This window comes from Dermochelys coriacea, chromosome 1, assembly GCF_009764565.3.
Source record: "Dermochelys coriacea isolate rDerCor1 chromosome 1, rDerCor1.pri.v4, whole genome shotgun sequence".
Classification (NCBI taxonomy): Eukaryota; Metazoa; Chordata; order Testudines; family Dermochelyidae; genus Dermochelys; species Dermochelys coriacea.
The window spans coordinates 276,057,466-276,083,624 of record NC_050068.2 but is presented as its reverse complement, the minus strand read 5'-3'; the positions used below and the strand labels follow the sequence as shown (position 1 = coordinate 276,083,624).

At 39.6% G+C, this 26,159-nt stretch overlaps 1 protein-coding gene across 1 annotated transcript; it reads left to right on the top strand.

The window, feature by feature from the left end:
- Positions 1 to 7,366: 7,366 nt before the first annotated feature.
- Positions 7,367 to 25,711, top strand: NTS (neurotensin). Its single transcript, XM_038374044.2, has 4 exons — positions 7,367 to 7,666; positions 11,739 to 11,800; positions 22,996 to 23,220; positions 25,350 to 25,711. Exons 1-4 carry the CDS (start codon positions 7,597 to 7,599, stop codon positions 25,488 to 25,490), a joined length of 498 nt encoding a protein of 165 aa, XP_038229972.1. The 5' UTR covers positions 7,367 to 7,596; the 3' UTR covers positions 25,491 to 25,711.
- The last annotated feature ends 448 nt before the right edge of the window (positions 25,712 to 26,159 follow it).

Here is a 26,159-nt window from a genome sequence, read left to right as displayed (position 1 = left end):
TTCATTGGTCGTATTGTTCATTCAAATAGAACTGCTTGCAAAGATTTAAAAACGTTATTTTCTCTTTCAGCTAAAAAAAATTAGAGGCAGCACAGATTATTGATAAAATCATTAGAAAGCATGTGGACAGCCACCAGTTTATTTAGGGAAATGTTTGCAAATCACATCATCTTCACAGATTTGGCAAGAATAATGTATTGTCTGAAAATTCATACCAGAGGTGCACTATTCATTATTGACTAATAGTTATTGGTTAGTCTTTTGTGTTAAAATACAACAACAACAAAAAGAAACTTTTATCTTAGTCAGGAGTAGAAAATGCTATATAAATTAGATGACTAATCACCTACCATGAATACTGGAAGTTAATAGTGTGTGAACACTTGTTCATAGAAGCTATTTAGTGAATACTTATAAATAACAAAGAGACAAGGTGAGTGATATAATCTTTTATTGGACCAGTTTTTGTTGGTGAGAAAGACAAGCCTTTTGAGCTTACACAGAGCTCTTCTTTTCTCTCACCAACAGAAGTTGGTCCAATAAAAGCTATTGCCTCATCTACCTTGTTGCTCTAGTATCCTGGGACCAACATGACTACAACACTGCATATATGAATAACACAACACATTCAGAGAAATCCCGATCAATTTGCAAATGGTTCACAAACAGAAGAAAGGCCAGAGTTCTTCATATAAAGTGTTCATAATAAATAATTCAGCCAATGCTTCTCTGGACAACATCATCACACTCATAAATGTTATTTATTTGAATATTGCCATTTCCTATTTTAAAGTGTGCTCCAGTTCTGCAAACACATATATCTACTCTTCATTTTAAGCATGTGAGTAGTCCTATTTAAATGCACTGGACTATTCCTGTGTTTAAGAATGCGTGCAAGTGTCTTCAGGACTGGGCCTATATTGTGATTAGAACACGGGAATGTGGGAGTCAGGAGCACCCCTTCACTCTATTCTATACTCTGCCACTGACATGCCACATTACTTTGGACAGTTCACTTGCAGTCTGGTCCTGCACCCACCATGGTCAATCAATTTATTTTACCAGTGTAGCTTAGCTCCACTCAGGTGGATGGGGGTGGAATAAACTATCTAGGTAAAATATTTGCTGATATAAACTCTGTCCACACTAGGAGTGCTTTGCCAGTATAGTATACTGGTATTCCTATGCTGGTAAATTGTTCCTCATGTAGACATGGCCTTGATTAATTGATGTTTGTAAAACATTGAAATCTTTCATTGAAAGGTTCTATGTAAATACAAAATATAATTATTATTATGCAAAACAATATTCTATTTTCAAGAGTGATGCTTTCATTTCTGTGTCTATTGGGTTTCTACTTATGTTATCTATGTTGTGAATTATTGTTTTCTCATATTTGTTGTTGTGACATGTCTTCTTATTACCACATTGTCTGTACTGTAATGTTTGCTTTTTAATCCCTAAGGATTTTCTTGAATGCTGTATATTCATTCATGCATAGGCACTGAATCCATGAGTGCGCCATGGCTGGAGCCCCCATGGGGAAAAAATGATGGGTGCTGAGCACCCACTGGCAGCCCTCCATGATCAGCACCTCCCCCTTGCCCCAGTGCCTCCTGCCCACCGGCAGCCCCACCAATCAGTGTCTCCCCCACCTTCCCAGCGCCTCCTGCCTGCCATGATCAGCTGTTCCATGGCGTGCAAGAGGTGCTGGTAACAGAAGGGGAGGAGCGAGGGTGGGAAGAGGCGGGGCTTTGGGGGAAGGGGTGGAATGGGGCCAGGGCCTGGGTCAGAGCCAGGGGGGTGCCACCCCTGGCACATTAGAAAGATGGTGCCTCTGCATGCACATCTCACCATACAAATGTGCAGTGCACATCATTTTTTCGGTAAAAAGGTTTTGGGTAAAAGGTTTGGAAGTTTCTGGGTGGGCATAGAACCTATTTGTAGAGTCATGTAATGTTCGCATAATGATGACGACACAACTCTGTTAATTCTTACTTTGCATACTAAAAGAACTCCTAAGTATACAGTAGGATGCATATCTGGCTATTAGGCTTAACAATGATTTTCAAATGCAGTATTGCCAACCCCAAATGTTCAAAAATAATGAGTCTGGCTCACCAAAAATCATGAGATTGGCTTTAAAATAAGGAGATTATGTAAAAATAATAGATTTGGTGTTCTTTTTATTTGCCTTCTATTTTTGAGCCTTTAGGGTGCATTTTGGAGCTTTCTCCACAGCCACGTGGGCTAGAAACTTATTTTTTCTTTAAGGATGAAGCCTGAAATCATGAGATATCCACTTGACACCAGGAGCTGAGGGTTTAAGGAAAACAATAATTATCATGACAAAATCATGAACATTGTCAACACTGCAAATGATAGAACCATACATGTCCAAATCAAGCTTATTGCTTATGCAACAGGAATTTAAATAAAACTAGTACTTCTGCCTGATGTTGGAAAAGGAATAGAAAGAAGAATGGGCATGAAAAAAGAGCTATTAAATTAAGTAAAGCAAAATGTGTAAATAAATTAAATTAAATTAGTGGTTCCCAAGTTTATCCATACTGTGACCCCAAGTTACAATAAAAAGTTTTGCGAGCCCCCTCTCATATGTTTTGGGACTCTCCATATAGATAGCCATAAAGAAAGGGGCATGATTGAGGCCCCTGAAACAGGATGACCATCCCTAGTTGAGAACATATTGGTCTGTCATAGCTGAAGATCTCAGCATAATCTTACTGATCTGAGAACATTTCTTTCCAGCAATAGAGACATGCAGCACTTCTATTGTGCACAGATGAAATATTCCTTAGTATTTTTAACTCAAAAATCTTTCCACAGCTCTCTGATATTTAAATAACTAGAAGAAGTGAAATTGTCTTTCAAATACAAAGAAAATAACAGCACAATTATCTGAGAGACTTAGGAAGGTAGCAGGAGAGATAAAGTATAATGTATTCAAAACTTTCACAGTGTGCCCTCCAGTTCCTCCTGAAGAGATACAATTTAACCAATGCCATATGAGACAGATCATGTTGCCTACAATTATCATATGTGAGGGGAAACTGAGGCATATCTAATGGATGTCTGAATACCATGAGAAAGAGTGGAATTCACTCAACTGAATTCAGGCAGATTTCATTTCTCCTTCTCAAGAATTGTAGACAATTATTTTCATCACTTCAGTCGAACAACAATTTAAGTGTTCTGTTAAAGCAACATTTTCTCACTCTGGAACTGTTTCAGTTTACCAAACAATATCAAAGCATGACCTGTCATGGTTGGGGAGGAGAGGGGAATGTATGTATATACGGTGGTATATGGCAAAGAGATTATCCACTCTCCCCCCCCACATATATACATATATTCAGTACTGATATCATCTAATTACATTTCAATAAAAACAGTGCATGTTTTAGTGGCTGTATCATGGATACTGGAGGCAATTGAAAGGTAAAATCACTCAGGTTATTTTGGAAAATATGTAATTATTGGGGTAGAAGAAATGCAGTCCTGAATGGGCACTTCTCTAGGAAACTCTGAGATGGAAGCGAAAGAAAATAGGTCAATATTTCCAACCAGGGAATCAAGGGTGCCAACTTTCCCGTGAACAACCGTGAAAGCGCTTAATTGTCCTTTACTGACACTCTGAACTCATATTTTACAACATTCATTTGATGTCTGAGTGAAGGACATCTCCACGTGGAGATCTCACCCCTTCGATCCAGAAAGAGGCTCCGCTGCCTCAGTGGGACCAATCTCTCTCCTCCAGACCCAGGGGAGCTTTCTCAGTGCAGACCAGGGTCCACAATGGGGGAGGGGCAGGATGCTGAGCAGAACAGTGGCATGGAAGGAGCTGGTGGGAAGGGAACAGCCATGATCTTCTGTTCAGACCCATGGATCATAACCAGAGAAGGGTTACACAGATGTGATTCAATTGAAGTCACAATGCCCCCACGTTTGAGGGGAGGCCTCGCTCACCCTTCTGTGGGGGGAAGGGTAACTCCTTTATGAAATTCAGGATTCCACACTTTCCTTGTCATACCTGCAGAGCATGGTTCCAAAACAATGTCATAGGACACTGTCAAACAGATAATATGAAAGTAAACCTGCTTTAATGAGATGAATGCAGATGGGTGCATTTCTCCCCCTATTTTGCATCTGTCTAATTATTTATGCTCCCTGGGTGGAAGTCTTTACCAATTATTTGATACTTATTCTCCTCTCATTTACCTGTAGCTTCCACTATTCTCACTCCAGGACATTTAGCAGTTTGCTTCTCTTCTCTATGAGTGAGAGAGGGGGTATGGTTGTTATTACAGGGTGTAGACAGTCAGATCATAAGCCTGGCTGCTAGGTACTTTGTTTCTCTGACTGTAAGTTTGGTGGCTCTGAGCTAAGGGTCAGCTACTAACCCCATCATCTTTGGTGTCATGCACAGAATTGATTGCAGCTGTATTTACAGATACAAAAGACAAAGCAGATACACAGTGTGCATAGAGGTTAGTTAGTTTGTTCTTTTATTGGACTACATCTAATAGGAAGAACCACTGTTTGATTACCTGCAGCTGTTTTTTGCCACTGTGAGAGAAGGTGGTGTGTGGGCCTGAGAGCGCTTTGCAGATGACGGTCTGAATGCTACTAAGATATGACAGTATCCCCACCCTGGCAGACATGTTTGAAGGGCTGTACATATTTTCCTTAGGTCATGAGGGTCATAGGTTTTTTTTTTGTTTGTTTTTTTAAAGGGACCTCTACAAACAATGTGAACCTTACAGAAAAAGAAACAATTACCCCCTAGAAAGCCTTCCCAGGGCAGGTTATTCTGCAAACGAAAGACACACTTCCAAATAGGAAAGACCTAGGAATGAAAATAACTGATTTTGAGATTCAGCTATTAGAATGCTTACTATTCCCACTATACAACATTTTAATGTAACAGTAGGGGAAAGCTGCAGACACAGCAAGAAACTGGAGGAAAGGAAACAAAGGACCAACGGGAAAAGAACAGGTGGCTCAATCTCATTTCGAACAAAATAAAACTACTCCAGGGTTCTGGATCAATGGTTCCTGACCCCAGTACATTTGAAAATGAGATGTCTAGAAGGTATAGATGAGTATGGAAGGGGGAACATGGAAGCAAAAGAGGTTTTGAACTACTTTAGTGTTCATGCCTGATTAGTTGCTAGTAGTGGGATAAAACCAGAGGCAGAACTGAGAAGGGCTATAGCATAACAGAACCCTAAATTATTTCCTTGATTTATAATCAAGAGAGAACCAGAATAAAAACTAGATGATCACATCTTTTAGTGGCAGTAAAACTGACAATCACTGACTCACTGGGGGAACCCCCCCACCCAACACCATCACTGTACATTTCAGTTATGTAAGAATATGGGAATTATATTGTTGGAGAAACCCATGTCAGAGAGCAGACACTATATATGATTCCCATTCACAGAACTTTCTGAAAAGAAATAGTACACCCAGGGAGTAAACTTAGCTAATGATTGGTCTTTATACAGTGTGTATTTGTGATCCTCTGTAACGATAATACGAATGAATAGCACTGACTGTAAAATAAGAAAGCTTTATTTCAAAAAACCATTCTTGCTTAGTAAGCCAGAATTACAGGAAAGAAAAAGCTTTCAATAATAGGCAAAAGTTTGGGTTAAAGTACCAACAATAATCCAAGAACTAACTCGGGGTGTGTTTCTTCATATTTATACATTTGTGACAACAGTGCTAAAACGTTACCGTTGTGCAAAATGGGAATCTATACAGAAGAAGTCTGATCTAAGGCTGCCTTGGGTGGCAGGATGTTTTAAATAGGGTGTATTTTTTAACTACATGAAATATATTTCTACAGTATGTAAAAGTGTGTAGCACGTGGGGGGGGGGAAGGATATAATTGATCAGTGTCATTGCCTTTGCTTTTAAAGGAAGCGATTTCCTCTTCAGTGCTGCGCAAAAGCAATCATCATCTGAGACGCAATCATTCAATGAGTGTGTTGCTGGCATGTGGACTACGTGTACCGGTCCTTAAACAAATCTCCACAGATCAAAATGTGCTGCACTATAATATATGTATTCTCTGCCTTCAGCAGATGGAACATTTGTCTTTGAGAAAAGTCATATTGTAAAGAAATAATGTGGTCCAGGCTAATGTGATTCTGTAGCATTTCACCCCAGTCCTGATGCTAAAAAAATATTAGCCTCTCTAACCCTTCCACTGCTTCAATTATTCTTTACATTTATAGTGATGGTGCTGAGGATAAAAATTATAGGGAAAGCCTGTAAACACAAATGAGAAATACTTCACCAATCCAGTTTGCATACAATATTAATTTCTATTAACTCAAATCAATATAGGTCTGAGTTTTCTACAAGGCTCTTAAAGCTTGAATACCAACAGGGAGAGAGTGATTTTTCTCATACTTCCATTGCGCCCCCTAATGGAAGCAACAACACCAGCCAAAAAGAAATATTTCAGCTCCAGTTTAAAGAAAGCAGCCACACAAAATATATCACTTGAACGTTGACCCGCATACATTTGTACTTTCTGTATGTCGGGTTTTTTTAAAATGTATTTACCGTAGTTTTTATCCATCTACAATCTGTTCTCATTATGTCTTCGAGGGTGGGATTGGGGGAAAATCCCTATCAATATTGTACAACACTGATGCAAATGTAATTTCTATATTATGGGGCTATTTTTCATTGCCCTATAGCACACTTAAACTTTCATACATTCTATCTGTATACGATATATTTTAGGACACACGAAATAGCCTAAAGTCTAGCTATTAGTGTATCCTACATTTTAAAAAAAAATCTATAGAAAATATACTTAAAAAAACCAATAACAACCTTTGATGGCACAAAACATCGGTTCCATATAACTCAATATACATTTTATTCCCTCGCATTGTTTGTCGGGCAGTTAGTAAAATTCGGCAACACATTTACAGAGGGGAAGTATGTACAACGGTGATGGGGTGATCTCAATGGGATATTGGGGTAAGATGTTCGCCCCTTTAATATAGCTCCCTTTCCCAGAGCATCTTTCTTGCATCTTGTACAGTGCATCTTATTGCCAGGTGATCACTCCTTTTGAATGCACATGCACACACTCCCCTTATTCCCCATAAAGAAATAAGAACTGCCCTAGCTCTCGGGCTGCTGTGTGTATGACAGAGAACAGGTGAGCCGAGCACCGCTTTGCTCTGAATGTAGGAACGTTTCGGAACTGATCTCTGTGTGCGTCAAGGAGTGTGGAGCAGCGCAGCGCAATTAGTGAATCGCGTCAGTTTCACTCAGACCTGAGTAGCTGGGGGCGGGGGCTGAGGAGGAGGAGGAGAAGGGAGGGTAATTCATTAAGAGACAATCACTCTACTTTTGTGACATCACCCCACTGCTTATATACTTAGGGAATGGTCCAGGGCTCCCCTTATGGTTCAGACACTCACAAGTCCGCTCAAGACAGTGAGGGAAAGAAGCAGCGGTACTTTCTCTCTCTTTCTGTCTGTGTCTGTCTCTCTCATCTCTTCTTCTTAGTATTTATGGACTTTACTTTCTAGAGGGCTGAGGATGGCAAGAATGAGAATTCAACTGGTGTGCATGATCCTGCTGGCTTTCACCTCCTGGAGTCTGTGTTCAGGTAAGCTCCGATTTGCAATTTCTCTGGGATTCCTTCCTAAACTGTGAATTGGTGTGTGGGGCTCTCTACTCCTGTCCCCAAACTTGTCTCTGTGATTAGTTATCGATTGTTCCTCTTCTGATGGGCATTTAAGCCCAGGAGGAGTGGAAGTTTTTTTTAAAAAAAAGGTTTTACATCTGTCTAGTCATTTTCAGGTGATGAGAGCTAACATGTATACTAGCCCCTCCGATGAGATCAAAAGAAACAAAATGAGTTAACTGTAGACTAAGGTTTATATATGTACACACACACACACACACACACACACACACACACACACAAGCCATCCCTGATAATAAGTGTTGAGTGACAGTTTTCTGTCACCCCATGAGTACCTCCCTTCACATTCACCTGCTCTTTCAGGCAGCATCAGTATTATATTTTTTAAAAAGTTATAGACTAGCCCCTGAGAAACATAATGGGATGTGATCATTCACTTTGTAACAAATGTTGAAAGTATTTGTGATGGATGGAATGCTGTGTTATTCTCTCAAATATCGTAGGCAAGATCTTTCCTACAGCTCATATGAAGGATCTTGACAAATCTTAACCAAAATGGCTATATGTGTACTTAAAATACATATTTCATATTCATCAATGATGCAGATACAAAAACTGAAGCTGCAGTGTTAAAAGAATAGTTACCAAATTATCTCAAGGGGAAAGAAAACTGCAGATTTACATCAAAGCAAAACCAAATCACACCATAGGAGGATAAACTCAAGTGACTTTCTACTCCAAGTGTAATTGCTTTAAAGAGCCAGAGGTTAACATGATCTGTAACACTTGTTTAGTTTATAGTTTCCTTTGGAAAAACGATATAGCTAAGTTTATACACAAAAATGTAATGGCTTTTATAGCCACACAGTCACGCACACATGCACATAAAGCACAGTAGATTTCAAAATAAAGATTTGCTAAATTACAAAATAGCTTAATACTTTATTAACATGATTTATGATATTATATTCACAGTGTCAGGGTGGATCTAGGTGTACTTACCTGCCTGCTTCAGCATGTAGGGGGGAAATAGATTAGATGACCTTGAGGCCCTACATTGCTATGATTCTATGAAATGCTAGTAAAGTAAAAAAAATACATACAAAATTAGAAATTAGAAATTAGAAATTATAACCCTCACATTGCAACTTTCAGAATTCTATTTCACAGTGTATTCAGGGCACTGGCCTATATCCGTTAGATTATAATTTTTCACCTGTAAACTTTTATATCGGTAGCACATTAGCATTGTTCTAGATGATAAACTGTTATTTCCAAACAAGATCTTAAAGGAATACTAACAAAAATGTTTTGAAGAGAATAACTAGTAAACTAGGTATTAGCATTTGACAGTGTGAGAAGTGTAAGCAAAACCTTACATACAATAGAACTTTGAATCTGATCCTGCTCCTGTTTAAAGAGAAAGGAATTTTGCTGTAAACTTGTTTGCAGCAGGATCAGTTCCTTTGTTTCATAGAATAGCAAAGCTGTGAGAATAATGATAATTCTTGGTTTTTATGTAGCACTTTTCATCCATAGATCTTAAAAAGCATAACCAAAAAAAAATGGTGACTGTTGGCATCAGTGTTGCAGGATGAGATCCTGCAGTAGCACCTGCTCCAATGCCCAGTGAAGTCAATGGAAAGTCTCCCATTTATTTCAATAGACATTAGATTGGGTCTCTAATGAAGAAAGCAGGACATTCAAATGCTATATTTTGCTTAAAAATATGAAAATGTGGACCTGGGACAGATAGATTAGCTCAATGTGGAAAGCATTGAACTGTTTTTAGCTAAGACACAGAATATATATTTTATTTTTCTTTTGAAAATATAGTTTGTACTGAGGGGAAAATGTAGCTTGTAAAATTTAAATATATGAACAAAGTGCAGAATTTCAATCCAGTTAAGGTATGAACCAGCTAGAGGAGAATAAGGTGTGTACATTTCCCCCTTAAACAATATCATGTGATACAAACAAACTTTGTATTCAGAGCTCTCTATAACTCTGTTCTCATTGCATCCTTGCATCCTCCTGCACCGCTTCCCACTCCCTGTGCTGTCTGCCCATGCCTCTTTTGCCTCCTCCCATTGTCTTTTTTCACTGGCTCTTGAATCCATATTTCTCTCCTTGCCACCCTTTTCACCTGGAATAGGCTCCCAAATAGTGTACACCAAGCTCCCTTGATCTCTTCATTCAAAACATTTCTTATCACCTGCGTACTCTGTGCAGCATTCCACCTATCTTGGCCATTCTCTATGCTCTATTTTAAGTCTCTATTTTGTAGTGTAAGCTAGGGCAGAGTCCTAGTAACAGGACTTTTGGTAGGTACTAAGATATTGTGTTAATGACTGGTGCAGAGAAGGGCTACTTCGGTTATCAGGGAGAATGAAGAGCCTATCTTTCAAGAGGAGGCTAAAAAAGTTTATCTTGTTTAGCTTAGCAAAATGAAGGCTGGGATATGATTGCTCTCTATAAATACATTGGGGTGAAAACACCAGGAAGGGAGAAGAGCTATTTAAGCTAAAGGACAATGGCGTCACAAGAATAAGGGATAAAAGAAGGTTTCTAACTAGAGGAGAAAGGTTCTGGAACAGTCTCCTAATGAGAGTAGTGCGGACAAACAGCCTAAGTAGTTTTAAAATGAAGTTTGATTATTTTATGTATGGGAATATATCCTGGGGTCGCCTGCGGTAGCTGAGGACCGGATTGGATTGGATTATCCATGAGGACCCTCCTAGTCTTATCTCTTATATTCCTGTGACTGCCAAGGTAGCAGTAGCAATAAAATAGATAAATAAATAAGTAATTGAATGACATTTTTTAAAAAATTCTTCTATAGCACTTTTCATCAGTAGATCTCAAACCTGGATGGAAATGGCCAACAGATTCCACTCTATAGAACACACGAATAACAACAAAAACACTGTTCATGTTAATTCAGCTGATATTGACAATATATTGTTATATTTGTTAGAGTGCCTCGAGCCTCAGATAAGTATCTTTTTAATAATTTTTTTTATGTCTAAATAAATACATTTATGGATCCGCTTTGAATTACTGTTGCTTTTAGGAAGCTACAAAACAATTAAATTAAAATTTTCTTCAACAGAGGTATTTAATGATCTCCAAACATTTACCATAATCTTTGAGTTATGGTTGCTATGTTTGCAAAGTAGTAGATCTCTGTCACACAATTCAGTGCACAGCAGAATAGAATTCTTTCTGATTGTGCTTCATCCTTCTAAAATAATGTTTCCCCATCAGCTAAGTCATAAGACTTACTCATATATTGCTCTATGTAGGATCAACTAAATTAGTAGAAAGAAATGATTCCACTACACTAAATCTCACAGGCAGACAGACAGACAGACAGACACACACACACACAGAGTTAAAAGTCGATAGGATAAATTCTGATCTGTCTGAAATCACTGGTGTCAGCAGAATTTATATTGGTATGACTAAAATGAGAGTCTTGCCTAGTAAATATAACTACTATTAATGCATATTCTTTAAAAACTTTACTTAAAACTTTGTCTTTATTGTGAAGAAGTGTCCCTTTTAAGATAAAGACCTATAAATCAGTGTCTAAAAGTTTGCAAAGGTGACAGACAAGCTTGTTCAGATGATAAAAAAACTCGTATTGACATTGACATGTCGTATTGACATGAGGAGATTGGGCAACATTTTTGTTGTACTGAAATGGCTATAGATTATGCGCCTGATTCAGAGCCCATTGAAGTCAATGTGCATCTTTCCATTGAATTCAATGACTATGAATCAGGCCCTAGAATGATGGAGAGTGACTGTTTATAAGATGCATCATTAACCTAGCTGTACTTATACTAAAAGACCCTTGTAGTCAGTCTTTTTGGATCATATTTTAAGAGATAAAGATTCTCCATTAGACGATTATCCATTATTTAAGTTTAAGAGCTCTTAATGAGATATACCTAAATCCTATATTCTGAAATAAAATGACTCTGATTTGTGATGAACTAGTACACATGTGGTTCTGATTTATTCCCAGATTCAGAAGAGGAAATGAAAGCGTTAGAAGCAGATTTATTGACCAATATGTATACATCAAAGGTAATTCTTTTTTCTTTTTACCCTTTAGCTGACTTGTAGGGAGCACATGAATTCTCATTACAAGCATGGAAGTCTTTGCACAAAGTAATAACCTACAGTCTAGACATAAAAGTTCAGTGCAAGGCATTACTTTGGTGCAAAATTTTCTTCTAGTTCAAAGGAATTTTAAAGGTGTTGATGTGACGCAGAAAAATTAAAGTGTCTCTCACGTGTAATGCTGGTACTTTCATTAAATTATTCAGGTTGTGTTTCATGTAAATTTACCAGAGGAAAATGTGTTTCCAATAGGATTATATCTAAATTGATCTTGAATTAATGCCTAAATGAGATGCTATTGTACTTTTTCTACATATGTGTAAAATTAATATTTTCAGAAGACAAAAATTGTTACCAACAGATGTTGATTTTGGTTTAGGAATAATATAGTAGTTTTAGTGATTGCATCAGAACATCAGAAAAATAGTCACAAAAATATCCAGCAAATAGTTTCCTTCCTGAGTGGCCAAAGAATCATCCGTAGATTTATTTTCCAAATACGCAGGGTTCAATGATATCAGCTTCACATAGGTGAAGTATCAAAAACAGAACATACATATTTGACAGGCAGCAGCCAAAAACTTTAATGAAGTGGGAAATATATGTATGTTTCATTCTTCCCTGATAAATTATTTATTTATTTATTTAAAATAGTATGAATTTAAAATAGGATGTTTTAGCCCTTCTCACAAGAGTGGTCAAAACATTTTGCATTTTAATGGAAAATTCCCCTGTGGGCTGGTTATTCCATATTTGCTCAGCTCAAGGTTTCTCACCCCCTCCCTTTCTGATACCACCTGACATCAGGTACCAATGGAAACGGATAACTGGCCTAGATGGATATCCAGTTTGATCCAGTATGGTAATTCCTATATTTCTGTATTCCCAATTAGCAAAGTAACAAGGCCCAGATGTCATACAAACTGCTTCTTGACTCCTGCTGGTCAAGTGGGGAAAAATATTAGTAGGAATTCTTTTCCTGGGACCAGTTTGGGAGTGGGATTCTGTCAGAAGGATTCTTCCTCTGAATCTCAAAAGACTAATACACACTTGGTGAAGTCCTAGCTCCAATGAAGTCAGTGGGAGTTTTGGTATTGATGTCAACAGAGCCAAGATTTCACCACTTGTCGCTCTTCCCCAGCTCTGACACACAACAAACACTAAAACAGTAGTGTAATGGCTGATTAAGAATATGCCAAATTGAATCATATCTGATTTTTGTTATGTGTAGTGTTGGGTAAGGCAACTTGCTGTTTAGGCCTCCCTCTGTCCAGAAGGCCGCATAATCCATAAACACAGTTCAAGTGACCTAATAATAACTATACCCATCTTAACAAGTGGACTTGTGATAGGAACATCCCTGACTTAACTTGTGGTGGTGTAATTGTGAATCTCAGGCTCCTTGGCATACTGTACATGTACTCTTGACATCCAAGTACAGTATAGTGAAGCTCCACAAAAGTCACTTGTAGTTTGCATGAGATAACACCACTCCAGCAAGGGAGTCTTCACTACTCCACCAATTAGAGGGATAGTAAATTCCTTTAGTATGCACTTTGTGTGGGTTTGCAGCCTTCATCAGATCAAAACCTCATTTCCAGTAACTATTTCAAGTGTGTAAAAGAATGTGAGGCACATTTTGGGATGGAAGATGTAGTAGTTGACCAGACCTTCCTGAACTGAAGCCTATTGTCTGCCATCTCATATCTAATTTCAATGGAGAATAACTATTGTTATTTCTCACTAATCACCTGTGATGTGGAGTTGCCAGTCTAACCAAGCAATCTCTAATCATCTTGTTGGCCGTCACATCTAGGAGAAAAAAGCAAACCTGTTTTGGAAAGTCTGGATGTACAAGTGTAGCAAAGTAGTTTATCAACCACATTAACACCGCCTGGCATTCCTGGTACATCCATAATATATTTTCAACAAGGGCATTCTGATGGTGTATTATGTCCTACTGCTCAAATTATTTAAACTGATTCACCTCTAAATAAACTGAATATACCTCTAATTATCTGTGATTCTAAGCCCTAGCCTTCTTGGATAGTAAGAGAGTAAAGGACTCTTCTTTCATTAGGGGAATCTACAACCCATCATAGAACATGCAATAGTCTGCACTATATGCTACTGACTTCACAAACTACTGCCCAGGGTCTATTCCTCCCTTTTCTAAGCAAGCAAAAGCCAGTCTTCAATACCATCTGTGGGTTGGATCTCTCTTAGTCAAGCTTCAAGCCAGAGTATGGCAACCTGGTAGATGGCCTCTTCCTGGCCATAAAAAAGGGAACCACATCCATACTCATAACTCCTCCTGCTGGACATGTCTGCAACATTTGATTCTGTTGATCACAACATACATGTGTCACATTCATGAGGGGATACAGAAGTTCCTGAGGCAAATGGAAGTTCTCTGAAATGGTTTAGGTCTTTTCTCTACAACAGTTTCTCCATCTCCAGAGTTCTCACCTATGGAATCCCATAAGGCCCATGTTTTTCTCCAGTTTTACTCAACATTTTCTCAGCCTGCTGGAGATCTAGGAAGACAACACAGCCTGAAGTCTCATCAGTATGCAGATGTAATCTTGGTCTTCATCTGCTTTACATAGAATAAAGAGCACTGACTCACAGCTTTCTCAGGGCCTTGCTAAAACTGGCAGCTGGATGAAGAATAACCTGGTAAAGTAGAACCCAAACAAGACTGAGGTGAAGTGGAGTCACTTTGAAGAACATGCCTCCTCTATAATATTCCCCACTATTGAGGCACCTGCTCTCAGACTATTAAACTTGCCAGCAATCTTGGTCCTTTTCAACACCTCATTGCTACAGTATGATACATAAGCAATACCCAGCATTTGTAGTTGTAAAATCTTCTCACTACCATCTATCCCATCTATGTCTGGCCAGAAGACATAGCTCCCTCCTCCCAGACACAGCCCTGGCCACAGTTATCCATGCATTCATGACCTCCAACCTGGGTAACTGCAACTCATATTTGGAGGAATAGCAATGCACCTTGGAAAAGCTCCAGTTGGTACAAAATTCAGCCTGTCTGCTTAGCAAAAGAGAAAGGAAGATTGTTATTTCTATTTTTAAATATCTGGGAGGCACTCAAATACTACACTGAAGCTGGCATATGAGAACCTGAATCGATAAATATTTCCTATAGACCTGACTTGTCTTCCACTGCTGATATAATAGGCATGTCCTGATATTCCATTGAATTCACATGAATATCCATTTACAGAATATGCTTAACTATTTCATCCTCCACTATGGAAAAAGGAGGGAAATCTAAGTAGTAAAATCATACTACCTGGAGGAAGAAAGTACTCTGTCATGAAACAAAGCTCATTGCAAAGCAGCAATCACCAAATATTAGTTGACTTGCAAGCATTGTAGTATACCTCCAGAATTCTGTAACCAGTTTCCTTACTGTTTTAGCTGTCTCTGGCACAAAATCATCTGAATTTAAATTTATTCATTATTTTGATGTTCTATTTATAAAAAATCCTGTTTAGCTGTGGATGAGTTACAGGATATAGGAAGCAAGAACTGAAATGAATTTTTATAAAATTTGTAAAAAGAAAAGGAGTACTTGTGGTACCTTAGAGACTAACAAATTTATTAGAGCATAAGCTTTTGTGAGCTACAGCTCACTTCATCGGATGCTGTAGCTCACGAAAGCTTATGCTCTAATGAATTTGTTAGTCTCTAAGGTGCCACAAGTACTCCTTTTTTTTTTGCGAATACAGACTAACACGGCTGCTACTCTGAAACCTATAAAATTTGTGACATTCAAGATTTATCCATGTTCCAGCAGCTAATACTATGCACACAGTGCAATATATTACTACATCAATAGGGCCTCCAGAGGTGGTATTTAACCAGGCAAGTTTCTGTCAAAAGACAGCCACACCATGCCCAGTCTGTCAGGCTCCCTGATGTGGAGCTAGGAGTCTTTTGAATACCCTGGGATCACTGGTTCTAACCCAGGCTAGGCTCTAACCCAGGCTAGGCTCTCTGCTCCATCGCAGGGAACCTGGCAGCCCTAAGAGATCCATCTCTAGGCTTCTGGTTCCACTGGATGGAACCTGGAAGCCCTAGGAGATCCATCTCTAGGCTCCTGGCTCTTCTGGAGGGAACCTGGAAAACCCGGGGGCTCTCAAGACTTTCAGGTTCCCTGCTGCTGTGCCTGGAAGTCCTGGGATAGGCTTCCAGGGTACACAGCAGCCCTACTATGCAGACTTTCCTGGGTCCAGGACCTGAGGGCTTCCAGACTCCCAAACCAGCGGGATCCCTGTGCTATCCAACTTGTGAGTGGGCAGGCCCAGGAGTTTGGAAGCTCTGAGTTCCCTGTGGTGGGGCAGTCTGTATTGTGGGTCGGTTTCAGAACTGCAGACCCTGGGAGCCCTGGCAGTTGCTAACTAAAATAGACATTCTTGACAGTTTCATGGCTTCCATCTGAATAGCAGCTGTGAAACTAACAAGAATGTCCATTTCAATTAGCTGCTGCCAAGGCCAGGGGGAGCAAATTTCTTCTTGGAAACATCATGTAAATTAAATATGAATATGATTTTTTTTTAATTTTCTGGTTTGTGGGAAGTTTCTAAAAATCTGGTTTCATTTTGGATCTGAATTTTTTTTTAAAAATTTATCATGAACCAGAAACTGCCAGTGTTGGCCAGCTCTATTAACAACTGGAACATAAACTTTCCGAAATACATCAAAGGAAAGAGAAAAGGCCAATTATATTTCTGAGCCCAACAACTTTCAATATTCCATTTCATAAGAAGCTTCATCAATGCAAAAACATATATCAAATTCCCTACATGAATTCTTCAGCATCATTAAATCTCAAAGTCAGATTCATACTACAAACAACCTCCATTGTTTTATCAAATTACTACCAGACTCTTTTTTGAACTAACCTTCAGTATATTAGCTCTATCCTTTGAGACTTCGGAGCTTTGATCTCCTTCATGGCTGGTTTCCAAACCATAGCTTGAGCATTTGTAGTCACCTGTGTGACTAACAGTCTAGAACTGTGCGGAAAATATGCCACTCATTCAGGACTGTCCCTAGCCATTTGAGTGCCCTATGCAATCCCCCTGTGGAAGGGCTGAGTGGGACCTCAGGCCTCCCCCTCCCCTTTCTCCTTCCCCTCACCAGGGTCTGGGAGGTAGGAACTGGGGGGGGCACTCTTGGGGGCCCCACAGGGCCAGAGTGGCCTGGGGGATTAGCGGGGGGCCAAGAGCAGCCTGCTCTGCTTCCCTTGTCCCAGCCCCAGCCGTGTCATTCAGGGGAGGGGCCTTGGGGGAAGGGATTTCCTTCCCCCTGAACTCACCAGCAGTGGTGGGAAGCGGAGCAGCTTGGCTCCACTTCCTGCCACCCTGAGTGCAGGGGGCATCCTTTCCCCAACCTCCCTGCACTCATGGCCGCAGGAAGCGGAGCGACAAAGCTGGGAGCTGGTGAAGTGGAGCTGGCTGGGGCCAGGTTGCTCCACTTCCCGCCACTGCCGGTGAGAGCCGGGTTGCCGGGGGAAGAGGTGGAATCGGGGCGGGCGGGGGGGGGGAGCCGGAGGGAAAGGTAAGAAATGGGGTGGAGGGAGTTGTCCAGGGCCCCACACACCCCTAGGGATGGCCCTGCCCCTTGCAGTGGGCAAAGCCCACGGGGGGCCGGCCAAGGGTTAGGGCTGATCACCAGAGCTAGTGCTGCCACGTATGGTGCCCCACAGTTCATGTTGCCCTACACAGCTGCGTATGCCTAAGGATGGCCCTGCACTCATTGAAAGTGAACCAGGATTCTTGGGCTCCATGAGTGTAAAGCTATGCCTTACCATATTACTAGAGAGCTCATACAACTTATAAATTGAGATATAGTCATTCGGTACCTGTTCTTACTTTGGAGTAACAATCCTGCTCTATTCTCTAAATCAGGAGAGCTTTCTACACAGCAGAAAATTATATAATAACAATATCTAGCTTTTACCTAGTGCTTTCCAGTACAACTCAAAGCACTTAACAAAAGAAATCAATACCATTGTCCCCATTGGTTTTTTACAGATGGGAAACAGTGGCAGGAGGAGGTGATGTGAGTTGCCCAAGATCACCAACCAAGCCAGTGGCAAAGCCAAACATAGAACCCAGGTCCACTAAGTCCCAGTCTGACGCTGTAACCAGGAGGCCATACTCCCTCCCACAATCTATAAATAGCCCTCATATATGCAGTCTTGCCTGACAATTAACCTAGTCAGTCAGTTCTTCAAGGCATAAGGCCTCATTCTGATCTGACACTGGTGCAAATCAGAAGTAATTACACTGAAGTTAAAGGAGTTACATTGATGTAAGTGTGGCATAAATGGGAATGATGTCCATTGTACAATCTATCTTAGGTGTGTCTCACAAACAATGCTACAAAAACCAATAACTGTCGAGCCAAAGGGGACTCTTCTCCTAGCCTAACTAATAAGAACAGTACTAAACTTAAAAGAAAAGGAGTACTTGTGGCACCTTAGAGACTAATAAATTTATTTGAGCATAAGCTTTTGTGAGCTACAGCTCACTTCATCAGATGCATTCAGTGAAAAATACAGTGGGGAGATTTATATACACAGAGAACATGAAACAATGGGTGTTAGCATACACACTGTAAGGAGAGGTGTCAGAGTAACAGCCGTGTTAGTCTGTATTCGCAAAAAGAAAAGGAGTACTTGTGGCACCTTAGAGACTAACAAATTTATTTGAGAACAAGCTTTCGTGCTCACTTCATCAGATGCATCACGAAAGCTTATGCTCAAATAAAGTTGTTAGTCTCTAAGGTGTCACAAGTATTCCTTTTCTTTTTACTGTAAGGAGAGTGATCAGGTAAGGTGAGCTATTGCCAGCAGGAGAGCGGGCGGGGGAAGGGGGGGAGAAACTTTTGTAGTGATAATCAAGGTGGACCATTTCCAGCAGTTGACAAGAATGCCTGAGGAACAGTGTGTGTGTGTGGATGGGGGGGGGGAATAAACATGGGGAAATAGTTTTACTTTGTGTAATGACCCATCCACTCCAAATCTTTATTCAAGCCTAAATTAATGGTGTCCATTTTGCAAATTAATTTCAATTCAGCAGTCTCTCCTTGGAGTCTGTTTTCGAAGGTTTTTGTTGAAGAATCATCACTTTTAGGTCTGTAATCAAGTGACCACAGAAACTGAAGAGTTCTCTGACTGGTTTTTGAATGTTATAATTCTTGACGTCTGATTTGTGTCCATTTATTCATTATTATACTAAACTTGACTCATCTGGGGGTTGCTACTTGAATATGCCACCCATGTCTTCAAAAATGTTCTCTCAACTGTCTAAAGCTGGGATAGAGTAACAGCTTTAGACCCAAGGGATACTGAAGTTTTACACAGGAAGCCACAGAATTTTCATCCACATACTGAGAGCATCATTCTTAGTGCAAAGGCATTGAACATGCAGGAAAGCATACATGGAAAGCTTCATCTTTTGTGTGAAAAAAATCAGTATTACTTTTATGCCACAAATAATTTAAAGTAAACCAAAGAGAGTTTTGAAATTGAAATAGGCACTTTATTTACTTTTTAAATCCACCTCCTGCTAATTAAGTCAGACATTCCATGAAGAGGTTAATTTTGTTATGAACTTGTTGCATCCTTCCAAATAATTCAGAACTCTAATTATATCACCTGGGTGGAAGACCAGATGAGCCTAAGTAAACAAAATAAAACACAAAATTTCAAGCTGCTGAGCAGGATTTAGGATGTGTTTCCATTTCACCTACAAAACAAAATACACCTTTCTGAACAGTGAACCCAACACTGCTGAGAAAGCAAGGCTTGTCTAACAAATGTCTAAATTATGCCCACTTAATAACACACCTGTATCTGAGGGAAAACTATGGTCCAAAGGGAATTTCTTAAAAAAATGCTGACATTGAGTCAAATTTCTATTACTTCCTTAGCCTGTCTTTATGCCATTTCTCTCCCTCTCACCCCATAACAAACACACTATGGCTAACCATGAATACCACACAAATTCAACATAGAATAGTCATCTCAATTAGAAAGATGACTCAAAGAACCACAAGGTTATGGGATTCTCTAGTGGACTGAAAATTTTATGGAATCCATACCCTTCCCCCACCCCAACCATGCTATCACTAAATAAAATGAATGTCTGTATTGTTGAAACAGCTATATTATTTTGCTACATTATATTTGTTCCTGGAAACATACATTTTATCAATGAATTAAAGTGTATTTGTTTGTAAGCCTGACATTAATTTGCAACAAGGAAGATTTAGGTTAGCTATTAGGGAAAAAAACTAACTGTAAGGATAGTTAAGTATTGGAATTATTTATCAAGTAAGATTGTGGAATCCCCGTCATTGGAGATTTTAAATAACAGATTAGACAGTTATCTGTCTAGAATGGTTGAGGTATACTTAAAGCTTCCTCAGAACAGAAAGGTTGGACTAGATTACCTCCTGAGGTCCCTTCGAGCCCTATTTTTCTATGATTTGATTCACAACATGGATCATTTGGGAACTATGAGCTCAGAACTATGAGCAAGAAGGTACTGCTCAGCCTATGCTTTCCCTGTGCCTGGAATTTTCATGTCCCTAGTTTCCCAGAAAGGAAACAACTTTCTGTGCTGGAGGAAAATCAAAATTTTAAAGAAGGGAAAATAGATGGGGAAGGTAAAGAGTGGAAAATATGATGGAGGAGGGAAGTAGTGAGTGAAGCCAAGGCGAGGTGGCACCCTCACTTGAGTTTTTCCAAACCAAAATTAAAAGCCGGTAGAAAAATTCCAACAATACACTTTGGTGTTTCATTGAAATTGAAACATTGCCTAGGGACAGACAGCTGTCGGTAAAGTTCCAACAGAAGCCTCAGCTGGCAGGCTTGCAAGGAGCTGAGAGCCTGGAAGCCTGGAAACCCTGGCTCTAGGGCTTGAGGCTCCTTCTCAGACTGGCATTCCAAGCTCATGATCCTTGGCAGCCCATCTGGTAGGCAGATGGAGAGCTGTGAGCCTAGAAACCTCAGAGGTCCTGGCTCCCAAGCTCACCACTCCTTAGTAGCCAAGGGATCTGAGGGCTTAAAGGGCACAGCTCCAGCGCCCCAGAAAGACTGCCCCCAAAAGTCAAAGTTCCATTCCTTTTCACAGAGAATTTTGAAATGTTCTGAATTGGAATTAAATCAAATATCAAAATCCTTCATGAAAACAGATTTACCTTTCTCCATCCAGCTCTAGCTAATAGGAAAATAGAAGGAAGGTGCTGAATGGAAAAAAATAGTTTAAGTGAATGGAGCACCCAGAGCAGTTAAGTGCAACAGATTCTCTACTGACTGGAGATTCAGCTTGACCAGGAGGAAATCTTCCCATATCAGTAAATTCTTTTAGGGCCTGATGGCTCGTACATCGCTGAACTCTTGTTGCAGTTCACCCAGTCTTACAGCAAAATGCTCCAATATATATTAGTGACTCTTATTCAACAAATTGCACTGAAAAACTGAAGATAAGCATATAATACCATAGATATCTTCAGATCCACATCTCTCCCTCTCCCATGACAAGCCTCCATTCTTTCCCTCTTCTTCTCTCTACCCACTACTACAGACTTTACTTCCTTCTAAAGTTTCTGATCTCCAACACTCTCCATAAATCCAATCATCTTGAACTCTCCTCCTTTCTGCTGGATCCCTCCATTCTGACCCACATACCTGCCTCCCCACTGTTACCCACCTTTGTTTGCCTGCCAATACCTTCCCCTACCACCAGCCCCTGTTGGATATCTGCTCCCACGTGACTTATCTCTCTGCTGACTTTGGATATTTATCTCTGAATATATGTACCACAGAATTTAGCATTTTCCCTCTTTATAAGGAGTCTACACGGCCATTGGTATTCATGTCTATCGTTTAATAATGGTAATAGGAGGCATGGATATGTATAGATGGCCCAATAGCATTAATCTTTTACGTCTCAGTTTTGTAATGTAATGGAGTTGTAAGGGAATATGTTCAGACTGCAGAATAAAGCAGGCAGTCATCTTTTCCAACTTTCCCTACAAATAAATTCCATACAGTATAAAAAGTTCGAAGTGGCATCCCGACTATGGTTTGTATTGATCAACAAGAAGATATAAAAGTTAGTTCAAATCTCCTCCTTAGGCCTGGCAGGTTTTAGGATTCTGTCTAGGATTGTTCAACCACACTCTAGTTCCTCACTCACATGATAGCTACTCTCACCTTCCTGTATATAAAGGGCAGTTAAGTCATCTGCCTCAGTGAGTCAGCAGAAACCACTCAACCCTTTCTGAATAGGATCAACACCTGTTAGCTGCATGAGTGTCAGGTGTTTAGGCAAATAACACATAACCTACTGCAAGAATACTTTGGATCCTCCATTTCTTCATTATTTCCCTTCATTTTTTTTATAAACTCACCCCACTACCCCTAAAGAACCAGATATTGAGTAGCTCATCTTTATTTGCTTAATAATACTTTTTTTGTATTTTTACATCAGCTTAATCTGTAATTTCATTTTGGTACTCTGCAATCCACTATGCTCTGCAGATTGGTACTCCATGACAGCTCCCTACACAACATTGTTAAAGGGGCCACAGCAGGCAAGGCCTGAGGGTTCATGAACTGCATCACACACCTGTGTCTGAAAAAAGCACAGTCCTTGCAAGAGTAGCCATGGAGCAGAGAGGTACCCCTTACTGGTCTACAGTTTGGGGAGGAGAATCCTCTTGTCGACAAGGATGGATTCTGATTCACATACTTATTAGTGAGGCTGAGCTCCCTGCACCAGGACTTCAACCAACAAGCCTGATTCTCCACTTCCTGGAACAATGTAAAATCATTTATACCTGCACAGAGTGGTGTGAAATACTACCATTCTGAGCTGATGGCAGTTTCCTTTCACATTCATAGGGAAGATCAGACCCTGTATGTTCAATAAATGAGTTGTCCTAATTACCACACATTATAATTGTTGCCTTAATTTTGGCTAGACAAAAACAAACAAAACCCCAAAACACACTAACCGAAATATATTGTCCCCATTGAAATGCTTTACAGTATCACACAGCTCTTGCTAAAGAGAAGACAGTATTTAATGTAGCATATGTTTTGTGTCTTTCAGCTTAACAGAGAAAAACTTCCATACTGGAAGATGACCCTGCTAAATGTGTGCAGTCTTATAAACAACATAAACAACCAACCAGAGGAAACAGCGGAGTCTGAGGAAGATGATGTCCTTCAGAGAGGACAGTTTCCTGCTGCTCTAGATGGCTCCAGCTTGGAAGCGATGCTGACAATATACCAGCTCCAAAAAGTCTGCCACAGCAGAGCCTTTCAGTACTGGGAGGTAAGCTACACATCACTAATGCATGTCACTGGAAAGACTCTGATTCTGTATTTATATTTCAAGAGAGACTTAAAAACCTAGGTCTTGCCTGCTCTGTATGGACTCTTCAGAGCCTCAGTATATCTGGCCAAAATATCCCCTTCCTGCATTGTTGGGCACTGGTTATCCATCTCTCTGGTGCTCTCCATCTCCAAGTTGTTTCCTTTAAACAGTCTTGTACATATATCATTTCTGAAGAGCTACATGGTGCTTTGGGCTATATCAATGTAAAACATTAACTATATAATTTCTCCACACTTTGTAGCCATTCCCAAAAAAGCTAAGTAGAGATATGAAGATGAGCTTCTTGGCAGAACAGAAAATTTAGCTCTGTTCAACAGCAGTAGAGTTAGTCTGGATTTACACTGGTGTGACAAAGCCTTATGTATGTGCGTAGGATCATTGGGCCCACTTCGTAGTTGCCCATTTGCACTACTTATGTCAGTACAGTGTGTATGCAAAGCCACCAGGGTTGCCCTGGGGAATACCATGAAGTAGGGTGTTTCCCCGAAGCATTGCTCTATGTTACTTTAGGGGATCTTTTGGTGCTCAGGGGCAGCGTGCAGAAAAGGTGGTTTCGAGCCATTTTGCTCTCTTGCTCTCTCTCCCATATGCACACTGTCCTCAGCTGCACCAAGTTCATGCTCAGCACAGCTAAGAATTCAGCCCATTGGAACTGGTGGACAACAGCAGTGTGTTTTCAAGCCTGTGCACCAGAATCCTCTGCATGAGCTGCAGTGGCACTTACACAACTGTAACAGCAAGCATCTTTGGGGCTAAGAACTACCTCAGAGTCCTTTTCATCAGTATGTTTAGCACTTCAGAGTAGATGCGGTAGAACTGGCATGCTTCACCATGATACTGAGGTGTCTCTTACCCTGGAGATGCAGGTACATATAGCAGAAATTAAGGCTCACCAGCCTCATAGAAGCCATAGATAGAGAAATTATGGTCCTATGCACCTTAGATGTGAGGTAAAGGAGTTCTAAGATATATCAGACAAGTTTAAGAGAGAAGGGGAGGAAAATGAGGGAAGAAGGGATTGAGGAAACTTGAGAAAGGGCTCCACTGCTGACCATGAGTAATACAGTACACGCCTTCTAGTGATCCTATTCATCCAAGCTCTGTTCCAAAGCCCACTGAAATCACTGGGAGTCGTTCCATTGATTCCAATGGATTTTAGATCAGGACCCATTTACTAAGTGATCAATAGATTTTAGTGCCCCAAACCAGGGCTTAAATTCAGCCATAGCCATCTGGAGTCGAGCTCCATAGATATTTTCAGTCCCATGAGAGCCCCAGCACGTGAAGTTCCAACCCCGACTCTTCCCATGGGAATGAAGTCCCAAGCCCCAGGGCTCTGGGAAATACTCTGTGAGAATTTAAGCCATGACCCAAACAATTAAGTTTGGAGTGCTACAAAGGTTTTAATTTAATAACCCTCTGTCAGCCAGTTGGATTGTGTTTGATCATTAAAAGGTGCAGTAATAAGAATGGATTAAATCATTTCAGATAACTAAGAAATGACCTGACCTTTCATGAAAAACTCAAAGCACAATTGTTTTGAACATTCTAACATTTACAACTTCAATTTTGTTGATATTTGTACATTTCTGGTTTTTAAAAATTTCTCAATTTGCCTACTGATAGAATGAAGATACTGTAATATTGCTAGGAAGGCTAAAACTAGCAAGTAGTGGAAATCTCATGAGATTTCCAGCCTAAATTTTAAACCAAAGAAGTTAATATAAGAAACTTAACTTCTGAAAGCTTCATCGACATTAAAGTAAAACTCCCTGGGTGAAATCTTAGCCCTACTCAAGTCCATGTCAACAGTCCCATTTACTTCAACGGAACCAGGATTTCACCCCCAAAATTTTGAAATTTACTCATTTTCTCTGATGAGAGATTAGATAGGTATTGCTTTATAATTCCTTGAAATGACTAAAGTCTATTAACTTTATTTTTCCTTTTTCTATTGGGTACATTAAGAGAATATAGAGTTACAAAAATAAGAGATTAATATTTTTCTTTATCTTTAAACCAAAGAAATACAGAGATTCCACAGTGTCTCTTCTCATGTCTTACAGATACTTCAGCAGGATGTTTTCAATCAAGAGGATTCAACCCAAGATATAATGAAGAGAAAAACACCTTATATCCTGAAACGGCAACTACATGTTAACAAAGCCAGAAGACCGTACATACTCAAGAGAAGTTCATATTACTGATGCAGCAAAGACAGCAATGTATATTTAGTTTGAGTAATTGTGCTTTATGGTTCTTATTTAAATCTAAAATCATATTTGTGTGAAAAATATACTATGAAAAATTATCAAGATTATAACATAACTATGTCTTTTTTGCAATTGTTGTTTCTTGAATGTAATTTTTCCTACTTGATATTAGTTGGACCAATATATTTACAAATAAATCTAGTTTCTAAGCATGATGTATTGTACACAACTGAGATTTCGACATATTTGCTACAATAAGTTTTTTTTCTGTGTTATAATAACACACCTTCCTACACCAAAAAGTAAATCAATAGTCTGTAAACACCAGTAGGGATCATAAAATGTCTCAAACACCTGAAAACCAATCTATGCTGGCAAAATGTTGTGTAATATGGTGATCAGAATTGCCAGAATGTTTTCTAAATTGACCAGTGGCAATTATCAGGGTTTAAGTCTAAATAACCAAGGAAACATTGTGCATTGGCTATTAAGTTGCAAATTCAAATATCTTTTAAGTGACATTCCTTATTTTGAGGACTTTATCTTGTTGATTCTTCATGAACCAGGGAAGGACCATGATTTAATAAATTTATTAATTCTTCTTCTTATTATTATTATTAGAGAAAAATATTTTCATCAATGTCTGCTAGTTGAACAAAGCCA